The sequence below is a fragment of the Gopherus evgoodei genome, chromosome 7 (assembly GCF_007399415.2).
Source record: "Gopherus evgoodei ecotype Sinaloan lineage chromosome 7, rGopEvg1_v1.p, whole genome shotgun sequence".
Classification (NCBI taxonomy): domain Eukaryota; kingdom Metazoa; phylum Chordata; order Testudines; family Testudinidae; genus Gopherus; species Gopherus evgoodei.
This window is the reverse complement of record NC_044328.1, coordinates 41,725,088-41,742,971: the sequence shown is the minus strand read 5'-3', so window position 1 is coordinate 41,742,971 and position 17,884 is coordinate 41,725,088. Positions and strand designations below refer to the sequence as shown.

Below are 17,884 nucleotides of genomic sequence, written 5' to 3'. Positions count from 1 at the left end.
TGGGCAATGCAGAGGGATGGCAGGATGTGCATGCTTGTGCCCTCACAATAAAGTCCAGCTGCTAAATCTAATTCCAGGATTGTACTTGCCTTGGCCATTGGTGTGTTCATTTAATGGCAAACTCCACAAAAAGGAAAACTGAAGAACATAAATCCTTGCCTCACTGCAGAGAGGTGCAAATCTTGCTCCAGCATATGGGAGGAAGAAGCAGTCTGATGTCCTAACCTCAAACTGAGGTTAACAGTCTCCAAGGCATCTGTGAAGACCTGCAGAGTATCTGCATTTTCCCAATTCACCTGGTGCATTTACACAAACATATTCAACAGGGGGAGTCTACAGTTTAGAATGTCAGGGACTTACTGCCCAAACCTCCTTTGTGCAGGGACCTTCATACACTCATAGTAATACATTGCTTGCTGCCCCAGCATCATTGCACTGTAAAGGGCCATCGGGTCATGGCTTGGAAGTGGCAGGAAAAGTTATCTGCATCTCAGATGCTGGCAGAGCTGTTAGAATGTCAGCTTGCTGCTTGGCTGGATCCTATCCTGTTTCTTAAGGTGCTGGACAAATTACAATTATTGGGAAGAAAAAACACAAGTCCTTTGTCTCTGACTCCCTCATTCTGAAAAGTGATTGATCATTTGTGAAGGCTCAGCACTTGAGGTCCCTCACTGCTTCTCCACGCTCCCCAGCCCAACCATGACAGTGGCCTTTGTCCACACCAAGCAAATGTGCAGTAGAATCTTTCCACAGATTTTCAGGGAAAAGCAACACTACTATTAAAGTGAGGAAGTGGAGAATAAAGGATAAAAGTCAGATGTGCAATAAAAATAAGAAAATTAAAGGAATACCACCATACCCAATGGGTCTAAAGTTCATGTTTGGGGGGGGGTGAAGCTGAGGTGCAGAGAGATCAAGTAACTTGCCTAGTGACACACAGCAAGTCAGAAGATCTAGGAATAGAACCCCCAAGAGTCCTGACCAGGGGCATTGCCTGGGGTCTCAAGAGGGAGGATGGGGATGAGCCTTACCAGATTTGATCCAGAGCCTCAAAGTTAAATTGCTGGGCAGGATGGATGCTTTTCTGTGCCAACCCCCTAATCAGCACCAGTGCCTTCTGGTGGCCTGACTTGCCCTTCACTCTGGCCATACACCAGGGACTGAGCTAGCATGGCCCTGCCTTGCACCACTTCAGGCATTACTAGGAAGTCTGCGCAGAGTTCAGGCTCCTGGTGGGGCCTGCATAGGTTGCACAGTAAAAAAAAGACCTGGCAGTGGCAACGCTGTTGCCCAGGCCATCACCACCCTTCCTGGACCAGCACCCTTAGAGCCAGCTCCTTGGTATCCCTCTCCCACACAGACAGTGTATGGGGAGCCAGAGAGAGCAGGGACTGCTTTAGGCCGATTCCCCCGAATCGGGCCCCGCGCCTAAGAGGGCTCCGCGCCCTAAAGAAGAGCGCCTAACTTAGGTGCCTCTTTAATTTTTACTCACCCGGTGGCAGGTCCTTCACTCGCTCCGGCTCTTCGGCAGCATGTCCTTCAGTGTCATGGAAGACCTGGAGCGAGCGAAAGACCTGCCATCAAAGTGCCGCCGAAGACCCGGACCGCCGCCGGGTATTCAACTCGGGCCTCACACTTCCTAAAGCCGGCCCTGCCGGAGAGGCAGTGCCATTCCTGACTGCTGGCAGTGGTAGCAGCCCAAGTTCCTATGCCACTGCCATCTCCGTGGGCAGGGGGGCAAAGACCTGCTGACTCAGTACCGCACTACCTCTGAGGCCTCAGCAGTACTACCAGCTGGGGGACAACATTTTACCTAATGTGTCAGGACTGGAGAGGCTTTGCCCCTCTCTATCCCCTGCCTTGTGGTGCCCCTTATCCTGACTTGCAGTCCCCTGCTCTAACCACTCTTCCTCCCCCTGCTGTGCAAAGGTTAAATCTCTCAACCCTTCCCTTGTTTGTTGAGAGTCTCCAGATTTGGAAAGTTACCAACAATTAACAGCCCCACCACAACCACTGGAGCTGTACTCCTGTAACAGGGTAGTCAATAGGTGGACCATGGGCCAAATCCAGATCCCCAGCTGCTTTTGAAAAGACTGCAAAAATCTTTTTATTTATTATCATTGTTATTATTTTTGTATTATTTTCCCTGGGGCCTGGACCTTGACTATACCTTGACGAAGAAATGTGGACCTTGACAAAAAGTAGTTGATTACCCCAGCCTGTAATATGTTATTTACAAAGAATCAAATGCAGAGAATACAAACAAAAATGCGAGGGAAGGGAGGGTTTAACACTAAATGAATCCAGGCCCTGGAAGAGAGTACGGGTGTGCATCTCATTTGTAATGTCAGCCCTGGAATGGGTTTCTCCTTGCAGGTCTCTTTTCTTTGCCAACCATGAACGAACATTCTTGTAAGACTCTCTGAAGTGCCCTGATGGCCTGTGTTTATTTACAGCAGATCACACACTCCACACCCTTTGAACAACAGTGAAGTTGTCTGCCCCCTTCAGTACGGAAGTTCAGCCTCTGGTACTAGGGGCTCACTACCGTGTAGAATGCTGTTCCTTGAACTGTCTAGGTTTATTTAGATTATTAACTCTTTGAGGCAGGAACAGAGTCTTCCTAGACTTTTATACAGTGCTAAGCACTGTCGATGCTTAACATGTAACAACAATCCTCTCAGACAAGACGCTGGTTCAGTTCCATCAGCGGTGCCCTCTATCTGTGGTGATGATTACATATACAGTTTCTCAAGATGAAATTCACTGTGCGCAGAGGCCCAGCACCAGGCTCGTGCATCATTTCATTCCTACTTAAGTGGTCCTCTGCCTGGAGGTCAATATGAATATGTGCCTATGTATAGGCACACACTCACATATACGCACGCAACCACATACATAGAGCCTTGTGCAGATACAAAATTTGGATCCGCATCCATCCATGAGCCACAAAAATGGTCCACAGATATCCGCAGACACACACTCATCCTGGCCATACTTCATGCAGCGTGCGACTGTACAAATCAACTCAAAATATTCTCCTGATAAACTAAAACTAGAGGGAGGGAGCTGGGGTGGAGAACACAGGGAACATGACACAGATGCCCTGTAAAGATTAAATGAAACCAGATTCAAAAATTGATACTAACCTCCACCTCCTGGGAGTTCAGCCCACAGCAGAAGAGTAGGTGAAAAAACAAAAGGAGAGAAAAGAGAACACACATGAAATATACTGACACTGCCAGAGCTCAGGCTGCAAGAAAGGACTGGGTTTGTGTTCACACAGACAGTATTTCTTTGTTTAAATTCCCTGAAATGTCATATTTCATTTCCTCCAAGTGATGTGTTTTTATAAAGACTCCCCCAATGCATCTTTTCTTGCTGTCCTAATTTGCATTTATTAAATCGTACTTCTGTCACACTGGCAACAATGGAATTTGATTGCAAGGAACAAAAATTAAGGCAAAGGCTCATAATCCAGGCTTTGTGCAAGCTGCAGCACTGCTCCCAACACTTCTTGGTTAGTCCTGGGACAGAAACAATGATGTTTCAGCAGAAGGATGTAATGTTTCATACAGCAGAGTTCACAGTAATACAAAGTACCTTTCTATTGTTTTGCAGTCTCTCTGCAATAAAATAATGTTAAACAAAAAAAAAATATGGCCTATTTGCAGGCAATGAAATCCTGACTGCTCTCCTGTTACGACAGCTACCTTCTCATACACCCAGGGAGGGACATTTTAGTACATAGGGGAGGAGGTCGGTATCATTAGGAGGCTTGGCAGTGACCAATATTCTATTGCAAGAGAATTCTTTACTGATTAAGCCAAATAAGTACTGTCACAGGATGTTATTTGGCTCTTGGTAAAATGGATGTCCCTGTACCTTTGGTCCCAGCTGTTCTCTTTAGCGCACCAACCACAGCTCCAATGTTAATCTTCCATTCTGACACATCCAAGAGCCCTGGGGGCTGATAGCAGCAGCTGCAACTTAGCTCAGGAGAAGAGCTGGCTCCTATGCAGGCTTCACATTTATCCCAAATGGGAAGAAAGCCAAGCGAAGTCCTGTATTTCTACAAAATGGACTTGGGGGATGCCACCCTCTTGTAGAGCCTCCAAGCAAGGGGCTGATGCTAGAGAAGCTCTTGCTAATGTGCTTGGACAGGGCTGAGGAAAACGAGGCTGTGATAAGACATGGGGTCCTATGCAACTCCAGCCTTTGAAGGTCACAGATTGGTAACAACATATTTTCTATATGCAACTATCTGCCAACAATTGGTAAGGGAGAGATTAGGTATAGGTCTTTAGCTCATCCCATCTCTGGGACACGCACATCCCTAATGAACCATGAACCCACCATACAGGGACATCACATAGGGACTTCCTGAGCTGCCCTGGTGTTGTATGATACAGTTGGGTCCTTTAAGAATATTGCAGCTGTCAGGAGCATGCTGTCACCCAAGGTTTCTCATTACTGCTTCAAAGCCCAGATCCAGGGCTTTTGCCAGGCAAACTGGCAAATGTCTATTCCTGCCAACCCACAGTCACCCACACAGTCTCCAAGTGTTTCACTGCCTCATACTTGGTGCTCCTTTAAATGACTAGCTGTCTAGTAGAGTCAGCCCTGCTATTTCCTCCGCCCCTTGGTCACTTGCAGAGACTAATATATTGTGGTCAGACCTGGCAAAACCCAGTATCAAATTCAGGAGCTACACGAGTCAACTCCATGTGGTGCAAGGCCATCAAATACCTGCACTACATACCTTCAAAACTGTTTTTTGTTTTAATCTTTGTTCCCTCCAGCCATTCTGCTCGTAAAATATTTGCATCTTCACACTGGCTTCATTTTCTCTCTCAATAATTTAAATGAGACTACTAGAGTGACCTCTGTGTCTCTAATACACACACACACATGCACATTCACACACACGCGTTGCTATAATTGAACATGCACACACATGCACAGAGATGCAGACATTATCTGTCCCAGTTTCCTTTTCCTTGTCTTGCTAAAAAGACCCAGGCTGTTTGTTCTGATAGCTCAGACAATACACAGTTTCTCAGTACAGAACCCCAACCTTTCTGGATAACAGAACTTTATTTTCTGAAAGGTTCAAAAAGGAGCAAACAAAAAAAGACCCTTTAAGGGAAATCAGCATGGGCAGAGGGGTCTCAGGCTGGGTCCCAAATCCAGTAAGGCTTTTAAATAGCATTATATCTGTCTAGTGAGAATAGCAGCAGGCATATGATTATAGGACACCTCCTAAAAGGAAACCTGCCCCTTTGTTCAGTCTTTAAAATAACCATCCATCTCTCCATTTTCCTGCTTAAGGGACTCTCTTCCAAGCCTGCAAGTAACTCTTCAATGACTCTTCTTCTTCCTTTCCTAGTGTTTTTTATCTTCCTTGCCAAGCTTCAAACCACTTCCTCCTCCTCCTCCTGATGCTGGCAGGTTTCCGCACAGCTGGAGCCTTGGACTAAGAGAGTTGGATTGATGCAGCCATGCTGCGATAGGCTCAAAGGCATTGTGTGTCTCATCTGCCAACGGCGCTCTTTGTGGAGATGGCAATACAGAGCAGAGGCAGGACAAAACCAATGTCTTTTCTACTGAACACACTCAGGACTTCCAATCCTTTCCACTCCCACTGCGAGCATATTCAATGACCCCAATCCACCAAGCACACAAAGCACAACAAACAGTGCCCCTCTCACCAAAGGAAATGGCACATCATCAGACACCCTGCAGGAGCTCTGCCAAGCTAGCAAATGGACTTCTTTGAGAAGTTGGTGGCATGCTGCACTGTGGAGCCAGCTACCCTCTCAGGGTCACTCGCTGAGGTGGGACTGGAAATGGGTCTAGGAAAGGCTGAATCAGCAGGAGCCTTTTTGGAAAGCTAGTGTGTCTCTGAGTCAGTATTGATCAGTGCCCTGCACTGGCACAGGAAGGCAAAAGGATGCAGTCAAGGGCAGGCTGAGTGCCATCTGCAGCACAGCAAGGGCTGCAGTGCTGCCAGGGTGACATGCTGCAGAGGCCAGCTTTGTGGCTGCTGTGACAGTGCAGCATGTTATCATGGGGGAGATATAGGATAAGCCATCTCAAAGCACCCTTTGTATCTCCACCAACCGTGGGAAGACACCACAGATGTAAGATAACCAGGGCACAGGCCCAGAAAGAATCCAACTGCTACATGCAGCCTGACACAAAGAAACACTTTCCTATATTGGGGGAGGGAGCATCACCATCCTCTGAAGCATCAGGCATTGGCTTCTGCCAGAGAAAGGGGATAGGCCTTGATGGGCCAGTAGTCTGTATGCATGCGTAATAAACTAATCAATGGTGGTTCATTAACACCCCACGCACATCTTCTGGTAATTGTTCTGTACCAGGCTTATTAGTAAATTGTCAGAAAGAGAAAATGGAACACTCATGATTTAATAGCAGAGAAGGGAAAAGAGTCCTCACCCAGCTAGATGGGGTGAGCTGGAGAAAGGGAAGGGAGAACTCACTGTCAGCTGGATGGGATGGGGAAGGAATGGTCACTCTCTAGTGCCTGAAAAGGGAGAGGTATCCCTAGGCTGGCACTGTCGGGGGACAAGAACTTTTCCCTGTGAACATTAAACAACAAACACAGACGTGTCCAGTGCATCTCACAGCTCCCTGCACTTAAACCCATTTTACACAGGTGTAATTTCACACGTGGATTTCAGTGGAGTTGGTCCCAATTTATTCCAACACACAAAAGAAGAATCTGGGCTCTTGACCACTTTCCTCTCCTCTCTCCCCCGCAGTATAGCCTCCACCTACTCTCTGTGCCTCCATACAATCCAGACAGTGTTGGTGCCAGTGTTTTCTCCTCTTCAGCTCCAGCTGTTGAGCATGGCCTCCTGCATTTCCACCTGCCCTTGACTCTCCTTCATCTGGATGTGAAATCCTGCATCTAATGTCTCTCTCCCCACCTCAGAATCTCTCTCCCTTTGCTATTGGCAATTACGCCTCTCTGCAGCTTTGTTATTTAACTCTGCAGAGAGCTTTCGGAAGCATTCTGCATGGAAGATGCTATACGTTGGAAAGTCCCCAAAACCAAGTCTCTTTCCAATGCCATCACTAAGCTCATGGCTGCAGGGGATTTAATCAGTCCCTGCCTAGTTCTTGTGGAGGTTTATTTTCAGATTGTACAAAATTATTTAAATAAAACCTGTGAGCCAGCACTTTTGTTTGTGTTATATTCTATGGTTGGGAATGTGTGTGGGGGGGAGGGGGGATTGTTGACAGTGTTGACTAGAGACAGCAGCTCCCTTAGGAGCTGAAAGCACAGAAGAGAGACTGCCTCATCTTGTGCTACAGGAGCAAAGTTTGGCACCAGAACAAAGGCATGGAGAGGATGCTGGGAATGCTCGCTGCCTCCTCCAATATGGAAGCCTCACATTCAGGACCTCAGAAGAGTTAGAAAATATATATATTTCTACACAAGGCAAAATTTTAAATAAAGCCCCTTGATTTGTTAGTACATTGCAAAACATCAAATGTTTCTAATGCTCCCCTACTGTAAACAAAAAGTTTGAGAAAACAATGTCCCATTTCAGAGAGTGGGGAGCAAAATACTTCATCACAATAAGAGCTAGAGGAGAAGAGAGGAAATAAAAACAGAAAAGTAGAGAAGATAAATGGTGAATGGGAGAAGACCAGAAGAGAGGAGAGAAATAAACAGAATCAGATATTCCCTCAGTGGGTATGGGCTCTCTCTTGCCAGTGGATCTATCACATCCTAAGTCATGCCCAGGGCAACACAGACATTGTTGTAGCTGTATCAGCAATGACATCACATCCAGCTGTGTGCATTTGGCACATCACAGCTGCCATTTATGTACACTAGCTTCCAGAGGCAGACAGACTTTGTAGGGGCACAGGCCAATTATCTACATGTGTTAGACATAGAAAGATGGAAAGAGAGAGAAATCCACTCATTATCCCTCACTGCCCCAGTATTTATCCTCACTCCACAAGGGCAGGTGGAGGGATATCCCTTCAGTAGCTGTTTTGCTGGGTATTTTCTTGGTGATACTGGTCAGAGTAGAAACAACAGTCACACATCCAACTTGGGATAACTGATGAACTAAAAGAGCCTGCTGACCTTTTAGAACGTGGAGCAAGTAGCCATTAGCTTCCTCTACTTGAATTTTCCTTTACAGGGATGTCAGAGAGTGAGCTCAGACAAGAAGCTCTGACCTTGAGTTTCTTGAGGGTGGAAGCTAATGGCCACAGCAGACACTGTTGGGGGATCCCTTTTCTTAAGAGTGCAGCAGGCTTTTTTTAGACAACCCCTACACTCTCTCAGCACAGAATGGCTGACTAATGCCTACACTGTCCAGTATCACTGAGGAGCTGTCCAGCTAGGCACCTCCTGAAGAGGCACAGAACTGGGACAGAATGGGAAGAGATTATAAGAACGGCCATACTGGGTCAGATCAAAGGTCCATCTAGCCCAGTATCCTGTCTACCGACAGTGGCCAATGCCAGGTGCTCCAGAGGGAGTGAACCTAACAGGTAATGATCAAGTGATCTCTCTCCTGCCATCCATCTCCATCCTCTGACAAACGGAGGCTAGGGACACTGGACAGACTTTGGAAGGGGAGTTTGGAGCCACTTTTCCTAGCTCAGAAGAATGCAGGATGGGCAGCAAAAAGGGGGAATGTTTTCCAGCAGATACCAATAGATGTAATTAATTGCAACAGCCTATATGCTCCCAAGGGAGGTACCATAGTATGCAGACCAGGTGACAGAGTGAGCCATTGCTGCAGTATCACAATGAAGCAGCTATTTGCTTGCATCCATTTCATTTCGTATTATTGATCCAAGATCAGCTCTATCCCCGCTACTTCTCCCGGCAGCTAACCTGTCTAGTGCCAGTGGTAAAGTGCATTCAGTAGTTCAGAGCTCTGTGTCATTTATTAGACCACAAGCCATCTTGTGCGGTGATGGATTCTAAATAGCATGACTGCATTTCCTAAGGAGATTCCTGCCTTTCCTTTCAAATGGTCTTAAAAGTTCTGCCACTTCAGTGCCAAAACATGCATTTATTATACACCAAGTAGAGTCCTCTTAACAACCAGACATGGTGCCACCACAGCAGGGAGCCAGGATCAATAATGGTCTTTCACCACCTAGTCACTGGTTCAAATCCAGTCCAAGTCAGTAGTGACCAGCTGCCAGACTACATGTCCTTTGTGAAAGGGCCATGGGTTCCAGTGCAGTTTCTGATTCACAGTCCTCCATGTCTTAAAGTGGTAGCTTCAGCACAGCGATGGAAACTGAACTATCCTCTCACCCTATGCAGTGGTGCCTGCCACTCATGGTTGAGGCACATTAGCAAGGCAGCATGTGGAAGCTTGCTCTGCTGCTCTCCCTGTTCCATGGAGGAACAGAAGATTTCAGTCTCCAGCACCTTTCACCAGCATGTCTGTTCAACAGAGCTATGCTGGTTACAGCACAGGGAAGGGACAGGGGTCTGGGGGTTATTATCACCCTCCAATTTCATGCTATTCCCATGATGGAAATAAAGGATGAAAATCAAAACTATCAAATGTTTAAAAGAAGCAGCTTGCTGGGCCATGAGTCCTTTTTCCTGTCAGCTGCTCCTGTCCTTTTCTGGAACAAGGCCCAGGCAACACTCATCTGGCTTCATTTAACACACTCCTATCTGCTGGGCCTTGTTGAGAGAAGTGCAGTTTTGGTTTAGACTTTGGAAAAAGTAACAATCCATCTTGACTTGTGGGTTCCCACCTAAAATAGCTCTCCTCCATCCCACCCCTAGGAGGACCCTTTTCTAACCCTTCCCTTCCTGCCTACAGAGAGTGACTCGGGGCTTCTTTCCAGTCCCCAGTCTGCTAGATATTCCTTGACTTGGTGTAATGGAAATCACAATGGGTTCTGCCACACATGCCTCTTCAGATCAAATTGCAGTTTCCATTATTACCTTTTTAAATTAAGTATATGCCATCTTCTTGGGATTCTTTGCATTTCATAAGACACTTAGCAGCAGCTTCCAAGAACAGCGAAGAATGACAGTTAGAGAAGAGACACACAGAAAAGAGGCTCCTTAGAACCTCATTTTTAATCCTGAAAAGATTTTTTTTAGCAATTACTCAGACGGTAATTTAGCAATTACTCAGACAGCGATATCTGTAGACGCAAAGGAGACTGGCTTGCTCGTCCATATTGATTGGTCTAGGTGTGAACAAGTACGTTGGTTTCCCAGCCCTCTTCTGCTTTATCCACACCCTTTTCAGTGGCTCTGACTGTCGAGGCACTGCTTGGGGCTTCAAAGGACCAGGGCAGAGTGGGGTGCACCTAAACTAAATCTAACTAAACAGCAATTCTGCAGCCAACAAAGAACAGGGACAGGGTGGGCCTTACCAGATCTGCCATGAAGTTGAATTGCTGCGTGGGGTTGCTGCTTTTCTGTGCCAATTACCCACTCAGTGTTAGCGCCCCCTGGTGGCCAGGATGGGCCCTTCACTCCGGCCAGATGCCTGGGACTGAGCCTGCCTTGCCCATGAGTTACTAGGAAGTGGTGGTGGACTTTGGGCACCTGAGTGGGGCCTGCATAGCCTGTGCATTTTAAAAGGCCTAAGAGTGGCAATGCTGTTGTCAGGCTACCACCATCTCTCCCCAGAACCAGCACCCTCAGAGCCACTTCCTTGGTATTCCCCACTCATACAGAGCCAGCTTCTCAGCACTCTCCTCCCCTGCAGGCAGCATGTGTAGAGCCCAGGAGAGGAAGCACCACCCCTGCCAGCCAGCAGTAATTGCAGCCCCAGCTCCTCTGCTGCTGCCATTCTCTATGGACATGGGGAGAAGACCCACTGGCTTGGCACCACACTGCCTCTGAGGCTGCAGCAGCAGCAGCAGCACTACCAGATGAGGGACAAATTTTTACCAAATGTATTGGGAGCTGGGGGGAATGGGCAGGGGGCTTTGCCCCTCTCTGCTCACACATTCTGGCACTCCTGCTACTGTATTTCTGCTCTTCTTCTCACTAACATTGCAGCCCCTCATCCAGGACGATTACCCCTTGACGTAGCCTAACATAGACAGACAAGGACACAATGCAACATTATTGGCCTCCCTGGAGCACTAGTAGCCTCTGGTTATATAACATCCTCAGGGGAGTGGGGGAGGCAGGCAATCCCAGGACTGCCAGAACTCGCACATAGTACCTGCTGCTACAGGCTTCCTTGCTTTCAAAATTCCCAAGATTGGTATGTTGCTGGCAGTTCAACCTTTTCCCCCATTTCAGCTTGCAAGCCAATGTTGTGCCAGTGTAGATCACAGAGAAACACACCGTCGGTACCAAGCTCTCACGTACAACACTTGACATTTCTACAGCACCTTTCATCCCAAAGGACCTTAAAGTGCTTCACAGACTCCATGCAAAGAGATCACTTTACCCACCACTTAAACGCAGCCTCCACTGAGGTGGAAACATGCCAGGCAGACTGCATCAGCAGCAATGCACAAGTGCTTATGGTTTTAGCTGTTTCTCTTCTGATATCAGGAGACTGGAGGAGGGGGGTGAAAAGGGAATAACAAAACCCCATCCAGTCTAGAGGGAGTCTAAGAACAGGTTAGACCACCATTATTCTTTTTAAAAGGAAGGTTGGGCTTTTCTAAAAAAATCCCTTTTTTATGTGCAGTTCTAAGGAGGTGAAAAGCAACTATGCAGAAGAGCAGGAACCTCAACCTATCCTGTCAGGATAAACAGTCTAGATCTAGACTGCAACATTTATACTTAAGATTAAATCAAAGATTTGTTTATTGTGGTGCTGACTAGGACTGCAGAGAAATCAGATGCTGCATTGTGCTAGTAAAGAATAGCTCTGTGTTGATAGACTGCTGGTCAGTCACAAGGAGAGACATGCCTTTGATGTACTCATATCTCAGGTTATCAACTCGAAACAAACATTTCAACATTCAAATCTGCTGTCCCCACTATTGCTGGCATCCACGAGATTGAAGAAAATAAAACACCGCAGGGGAGACAAAGAAGGGTAGCTACAAAGCAGAAAGCCCTGGAGTTTGCTCAGCTCCCTTCCCTCTCACCTTTGCAAGGGGGGAACTGCCCGGTTGTTGCTCTCAATTGTCAGTTACTTGTTGGACACTCTAAGAAACTCAGAAATGCGAGGAGAAATATTACACAAATAATTATGTAATTTACACAGATGAAGAGCCTATAAAGTCCAACGCTTGGTCTGACTGTATGGGAGTCTTGGGGTACTCAAAAGTCTTCAGTGGTGCTTAGCATTACAGTAAGTAATGGATTTTGCCACCTAGCTGCAGCAGAATGTGCACACACCCCATACATCTTTGCAGCTGTGCTTCCAGATGGAGAGAGGGAGGCTGGCAGAGAAGGTGACTGAAAGTTATACTGCTGAGTTATACTGAATACTCACTGTCTCTACACTGTAACAGTTAGCTTGGAAATCAGCTCTGTTGCTGGTTAGTCAGAAGGAAAATAGAGTTTGGCAACCAATTGGTATCAATTAGTTATTAATCCACAGGCGTCTCAGAAGCAACCTACATTTGGGTGCACAGTCGTTTACCATAGTGCTCTTGCTCATGCTGAGATCATAAGACTCCTGCACATGCTTTACTTTTCCCTCCTCCTCACTAAATATATTTTAAAATAATAGGTACGGAAGCTCCCCAGCAAAAAAGAATGGAGCAGTTTGTAGACTGGATGGCTTAAGGATAAGTAATAAGAAACAGAGCCTTTCTCCTCTAGCTCAGCTGAGTTTCCAGTCGTGGCCACATCAGTAATGACTGAGTCATTTAAATAGGCCACTAACAGACCTCTATTGTTAAACTAGCTGGTAGCTCTCTCCAATTTCTGATGGACAACCACAGTCATTAGATAGATGAGATCATAACTGGTATCCCTTGGGCAGCCGCAACACAGGTGTTATGGACTCAGTGGGCCTGAAAGCTGAACTACTGTCTCACTTGACAGGTGTAATCTCTCTAACACAGGTCTGAGGCATGCTAGGAAGAAAGAGGTGTGGGGGAAGCCTGCAGTAGAACTGCCCCAGCATTATCCGCTGTAGGGATGAACAGGCCAGGGCTTCCTAACATTTTCAGCACCTGTCCCAATTTACAGCACAAGTTTTGGACTGGTATCAGGCAACGACTGCTATCAGGCAACGACTGCTGGTGCCTCTCATCATTTGTGCACACTATAAACCCTTCCTGGATGTCTGGCTGCTCCAAAGCACAGACTCATGACGACAAGACTAGGGTTTGTACCAGTCCAATATGGTTCATGACTCAATAGGTAGGAGCCAGCAGCAATACACCAGGTCCCAGCAGAGAAGTTCATCCCTGAGGTAGGGAGCATAGGATACCATTCACAAAGGCCTGAATTTCCAGCTCTGCTGGTACACACCCAACAGAAGATTCAGGCCACCAAGGATATCAATCCAGCACCTTCAAACTAGCACCAGGGTCACTTTAAGCCTCCACCCACCCACCCAAACAGGGAACAACCTATTGATTCTGTTGTTTGTCTGATCATCTGCATATACTTTAAAATGAGAAGCAGGTAAGTGCAGGACAGAGGTGAAAGTAGAGACTTTCATTTATTTCATAACAGTAGCTCAAAAAGCTCTGCACTGCATTAGATAATGATGCTGACATATCATGCAGTCTCAGCAAAGCACTTATTAGTCCTATTTTTTTTAAATTAGGTTTGTTAGGTCTCACTCTGAGGTTCCACACTTCTCTAATCAGTACAACAGGGTATCTGCAACCTCTCTGCATGGAAAGGGTTGACACAGCAGCATCTTATTGGGGCAAAGCCGATCTTCTTTCTCTGTGCTCAATTACTGCCTGGCTGAGAAAGTGCTTGCTCATTCTGGCCTCCTGAAAGAACTATGGGTTAGGAGCCCTGGCAACACAAAGATGGAGCAAGATCTAAACCTCCAAAGAATCATGAAACAACATTAACAGTAACAAAAGAAGACAGTAATGGACGTTAACACACAGCGTGGCATAGGAGGGGCTCCGAGCATCCAGAGGAGAAACCATTTTAAGTTTGATTCATGCTGGATTTTCAGGGAAAGACCTTTTAGAGGTTCTGTCAAGCTCTGTGTAACAGGAAAGCCGACAGCTTATTACTTCTGACACACAGAGTGCCCTGAAACAGCACACTCCACTTGAGTGAAAGGAGTATTTGGAAAGAGTGCGGGAGGGGGGCAGAGAGAGAGATTAAAGGAAAATAGAGTACAGTAAATAAATAAAAGGAAGAAAGGAAGAAGTATGAAAGAGAAAGAGAAAAAGAACTTAAGTGACAGGAAAAAAAGAGTGATGACTAACACAAAGGACATGCCGGACAGAGATAAGAGTAAAAAACTAAAGGCCATAAAAACCACACACACAATCCCCCAAATATCCTGGAAGCCAAGTACAAAGAGCAAAACTCAGGGCAGCAGTGACTCACTGCATTAGCTTTCATTGGCCACATGCAGTTCAGTGAAAGCAATTAATTGCTGCCTGGTCTGTGCTCCCAGCCCATGCGCTCTGCTTCCGTGAGGTCACTCTGCTCTGCATATCCATTACAGCAGCACTCAAGCACATTAGAGGGAACATGAAGCCAGTGACTTTCAGAAGCAAGGTGCACTGCATTGCTCAGTGAGCCCCAGACAGATACTGAAAACTTTTTCATCCCCTGTTCATATGAATATGGGGAGCGGAAAGGAAGGGAAACAGAAAAGATGAGTCGAAATCCCAACCCAGCCACAGTGGTTGCTAATTGCTGTAACATTCACTAAATGTCAGTGCACTGCCTGAGAATAGGAGCTGTCTTCCCAAATGGAGAAGAGACGACAGCAACGTCTTTTAAAATGAGACTCTCAGCAGTGCAGTGGGCTGCGCTGACAAGTCATGTGACTCCGTTCCCTCCGGTGAAATATATTCACATTGGCAACAATGGGCCCAATTTTCAGAGGTGCTGAACAGCTGCAGCTCTCAGAAAGAAGCTGGTCCCTTGCATTTCTGGTCAGAAATAATTCTGCAATACAAGCTATGGCGATGGAGGAATGGGATAGAGAGATGGCTAGATCTGCATTTCTCATCCCTTTCATTTTATTAACATGGACGTTTGCATGGAAACTGTCTGTTTCTAGGTCACTATAACCCTCACACAACACTCCCCTTAAGTCCCTCTGTGCCTCAGTTTACTCATCTTTCCTTATGTACAGGTATTAGGAGAGCTGTGCTGGAACTGGATTGTCTGTTCCATGAAAAATTAGAGATTTTGAAAAAGGTTTTATTCTGAACCAGAACAAAAACAACTCTAGACATTTTTATGAGAGGGAAAGGAAAGGAAATTTCCATTTTGGGAGACTCAAAATGGAATTTCTCTGCTTGCAGGCTCCTAGTCTGGACTGCAGGCAACTCAGCTCCTCAGCTGGCTGGCTTCCCAGGATCCTGCTAGGGAGGCATCCTGACAGCCCACCAGGTGGACTGACAGAGATCCAGGCAGTACCTAGCTAGCTGTGGAGCCAGAGATCCTGACAGCTGGCCAGCCACAAAGCCTAGCATCCTAGAGAGCCCACTAGCTGGTCAGACTCCCCACCCAACCTGCCTGTCAGACATCCCACAGACCCAGGCTGCTTGCCTGGTGGGCATGCAAAGAACTGGGCAGCCCAGGGAGCCTATCTGCCAGTCACTGGTTGGTGGGATGGCAGGAAATCAGGCAGGCAGAGAGGTCTCATCAAAAGGTGACATAATCATCAAGTTCCCTTGAAACATTTTGATTCTGTGGAATCAGCATTTTCTGATGGAAAGCTGTTCCGTCAGAAAATACTCAACCAATTCTAGTTATTTCTAGAGCCCTGAAAATCTGTGGAAATCAAATTTTGTATCCACGCAGGGCTCTAGTTATTAGGTTTTATCATCATCTGTGAAGTGCTTTGAGATCCTTGAATGCCATAACAGTGCAGAATATTATTTCTACCATTTTGGTTTAATACTTGTATAAGTTACTGTACTTGGTTCCCATGCCCAGGTATGCAAGGCAGTCTGTGCTTAACTGTACATTGTAGTTCAGAGAGACAGAAGCACATGAGCTTCTATTGCTAAATATGGATCAGTTAGATCTATTACCTTTGTTATATTAACATACCACAAATTCAAGCTAAAAAACAAAAAAACAACCTAATGCCGTTGTTTCCATGTCTTAAAAAGACAAGGGGACTGAGAATGGGTTTACTTCATCTCTCTGTGCCTCAGCTGTCCATATGTAAAATAGGGGTTAAAGTATTCCCCTTCTTCCTTGCAAACTCTTTGGAGCAGGAATTACCTTGTATCTTCAGACTTTTTCACAGCCTCGGGCAACCATGTCCCAAACTTGGGGATGTCCCATGAGCCACACAAGAAGACAGAAGAATGGAGCGAACCTTAGTCCAACACAAGTAATATCTTGTGCTCAGGCAGATTCAGGACAGAAGTTAGCCAATTCTCTATTAGCCAGCAGGCTAAATGAATTATCAATAATCCCTTCATTTTTTCTTAATTAAGAGGTATTTGTAAAGACAATTCACTGATGGTTTAGTCTTTGTGACTTCAAACTGTTGCTATGGAAATGAGTTAAGATGTCTCAAACAGAAAATTATGGCTTCTCTGCAGTTATTAACAAAAAGAGGGAGTAGATGGAGGAACTAATGATTCTGTTGTGAGCGAACCTTAATACTCAGTAATTAGAAAAAAAACCTAGCTGAAAAGCTAAGAAACTAATAAACAGTTATAACTTGTGGGCTTTATGTCTTAGTCCCCCATCTGTAAAATAGGACTAACATTCCTTTGTCTACCCTGCCCAGTCTGTAAGCTTAACAGAGGTGTGTCTCTACAGCGCCTAGTACAATGGGGCCCTCACCTTGGCCGAGACCTGTAGATGTCATAACAAAAATTAATAAAATAATCACCACCACCAACAGAACTGATAGTGAGAGCCTGACTAGTCTCTAGAAGCCATCAATGTACTCACTGCTGAATATATGGCTGGACCCAGTGCTATCTGAGTTACACGTGTCCTGCTCCTATTCTCTCCCTTCCCTGGAATGGGAGACCAGGTTCTACATGTGCTGCAGCAGCATCTAACTCAGTCTCTGGATGGAGGGAGCACCTCACGCTGGCCAAGGCAACTCTGCACACCAGCGAGTCAGGAATACTGATAGACTCAAGTAGAATCCTTCCTGGTGAAAAAGATGGCAGCTGTGATGCAAGACCTCCAAAACCAGAGGGCCAAAAAGCAGGGGAGAATAGGAGGTCATAGAAGACACATTCCTCCGGGGGTGGAGAGGGGAGGAGTGTATACAAAGTAGTTACCTCAAACAGAATCCCCCAAACCAGGGGTCATTCCCAGGGGGAAAGGAGTACAGTGAACACCACTGGATACACCAGCCATAGGATCTTATTAGAAACTCAGTCACATCAGCAGTATTTCCAAGCCGTTCTGTGTTTCGCTAGACAAGGGACTCATTGTAGCTACAGTTTAGCAGGAAAGCACTTAAACCTCAATGGAATGAATCCTGGTACAAATATCTCCATGAACTCTGGATTGCAGTGAAGTTCAGGGCAGAAGGGGCTGGAACAAGAGGTGGCAATCCTATGTATTAATACGGCACCTTAGCAGCCAAACACTTCTGCTCTGGTAGCTACCCTGTTGGAAAAGCATCCTCTAATCCTCCCCCCTTCATATCCCGCTCATCGCTAAGTCTGTGGTGGCCAGTTGATTTTGGCTTGGAAATGAACATGAGCACATGCCCGAAGGGCTGAAAACAAAGGTTAATGATGACAAATGGCAATATATCAAGCTGTGGGAGGAGTAGAG

The 17,884-nt window shown here is 46.2% G+C and overlaps 1 protein-coding gene across 4 annotated transcripts in view; it reads right to left on the bottom strand.

Annotated features, from left to right (window-relative positions):
• Positions 1–17,884, bottom strand: part of SPOCK2 (SPARC (osteonectin), cwcv and kazal like domains proteoglycan 2) — a 60,705-nt gene that overhangs the window by 31,266 nt on the left and 11,555 nt on the right. For 2 of the 4 annotated variants that reach the window (XM_030569128.1, XM_030569130.1), the window contains exon 2: positions 3,150–3,158. The exons of the other annotated variants lie outside the window; for them this stretch is intronic. In XM_030569128.1, the coding sequence (XP_030424988.1) occupies positions 3,150–3,158 (9 nt within the window). The remainder of the gene's footprint in view (positions 1–3,149; positions 3,159–17,884) is intronic. 4 annotated transcript variants of the gene reach the window in all.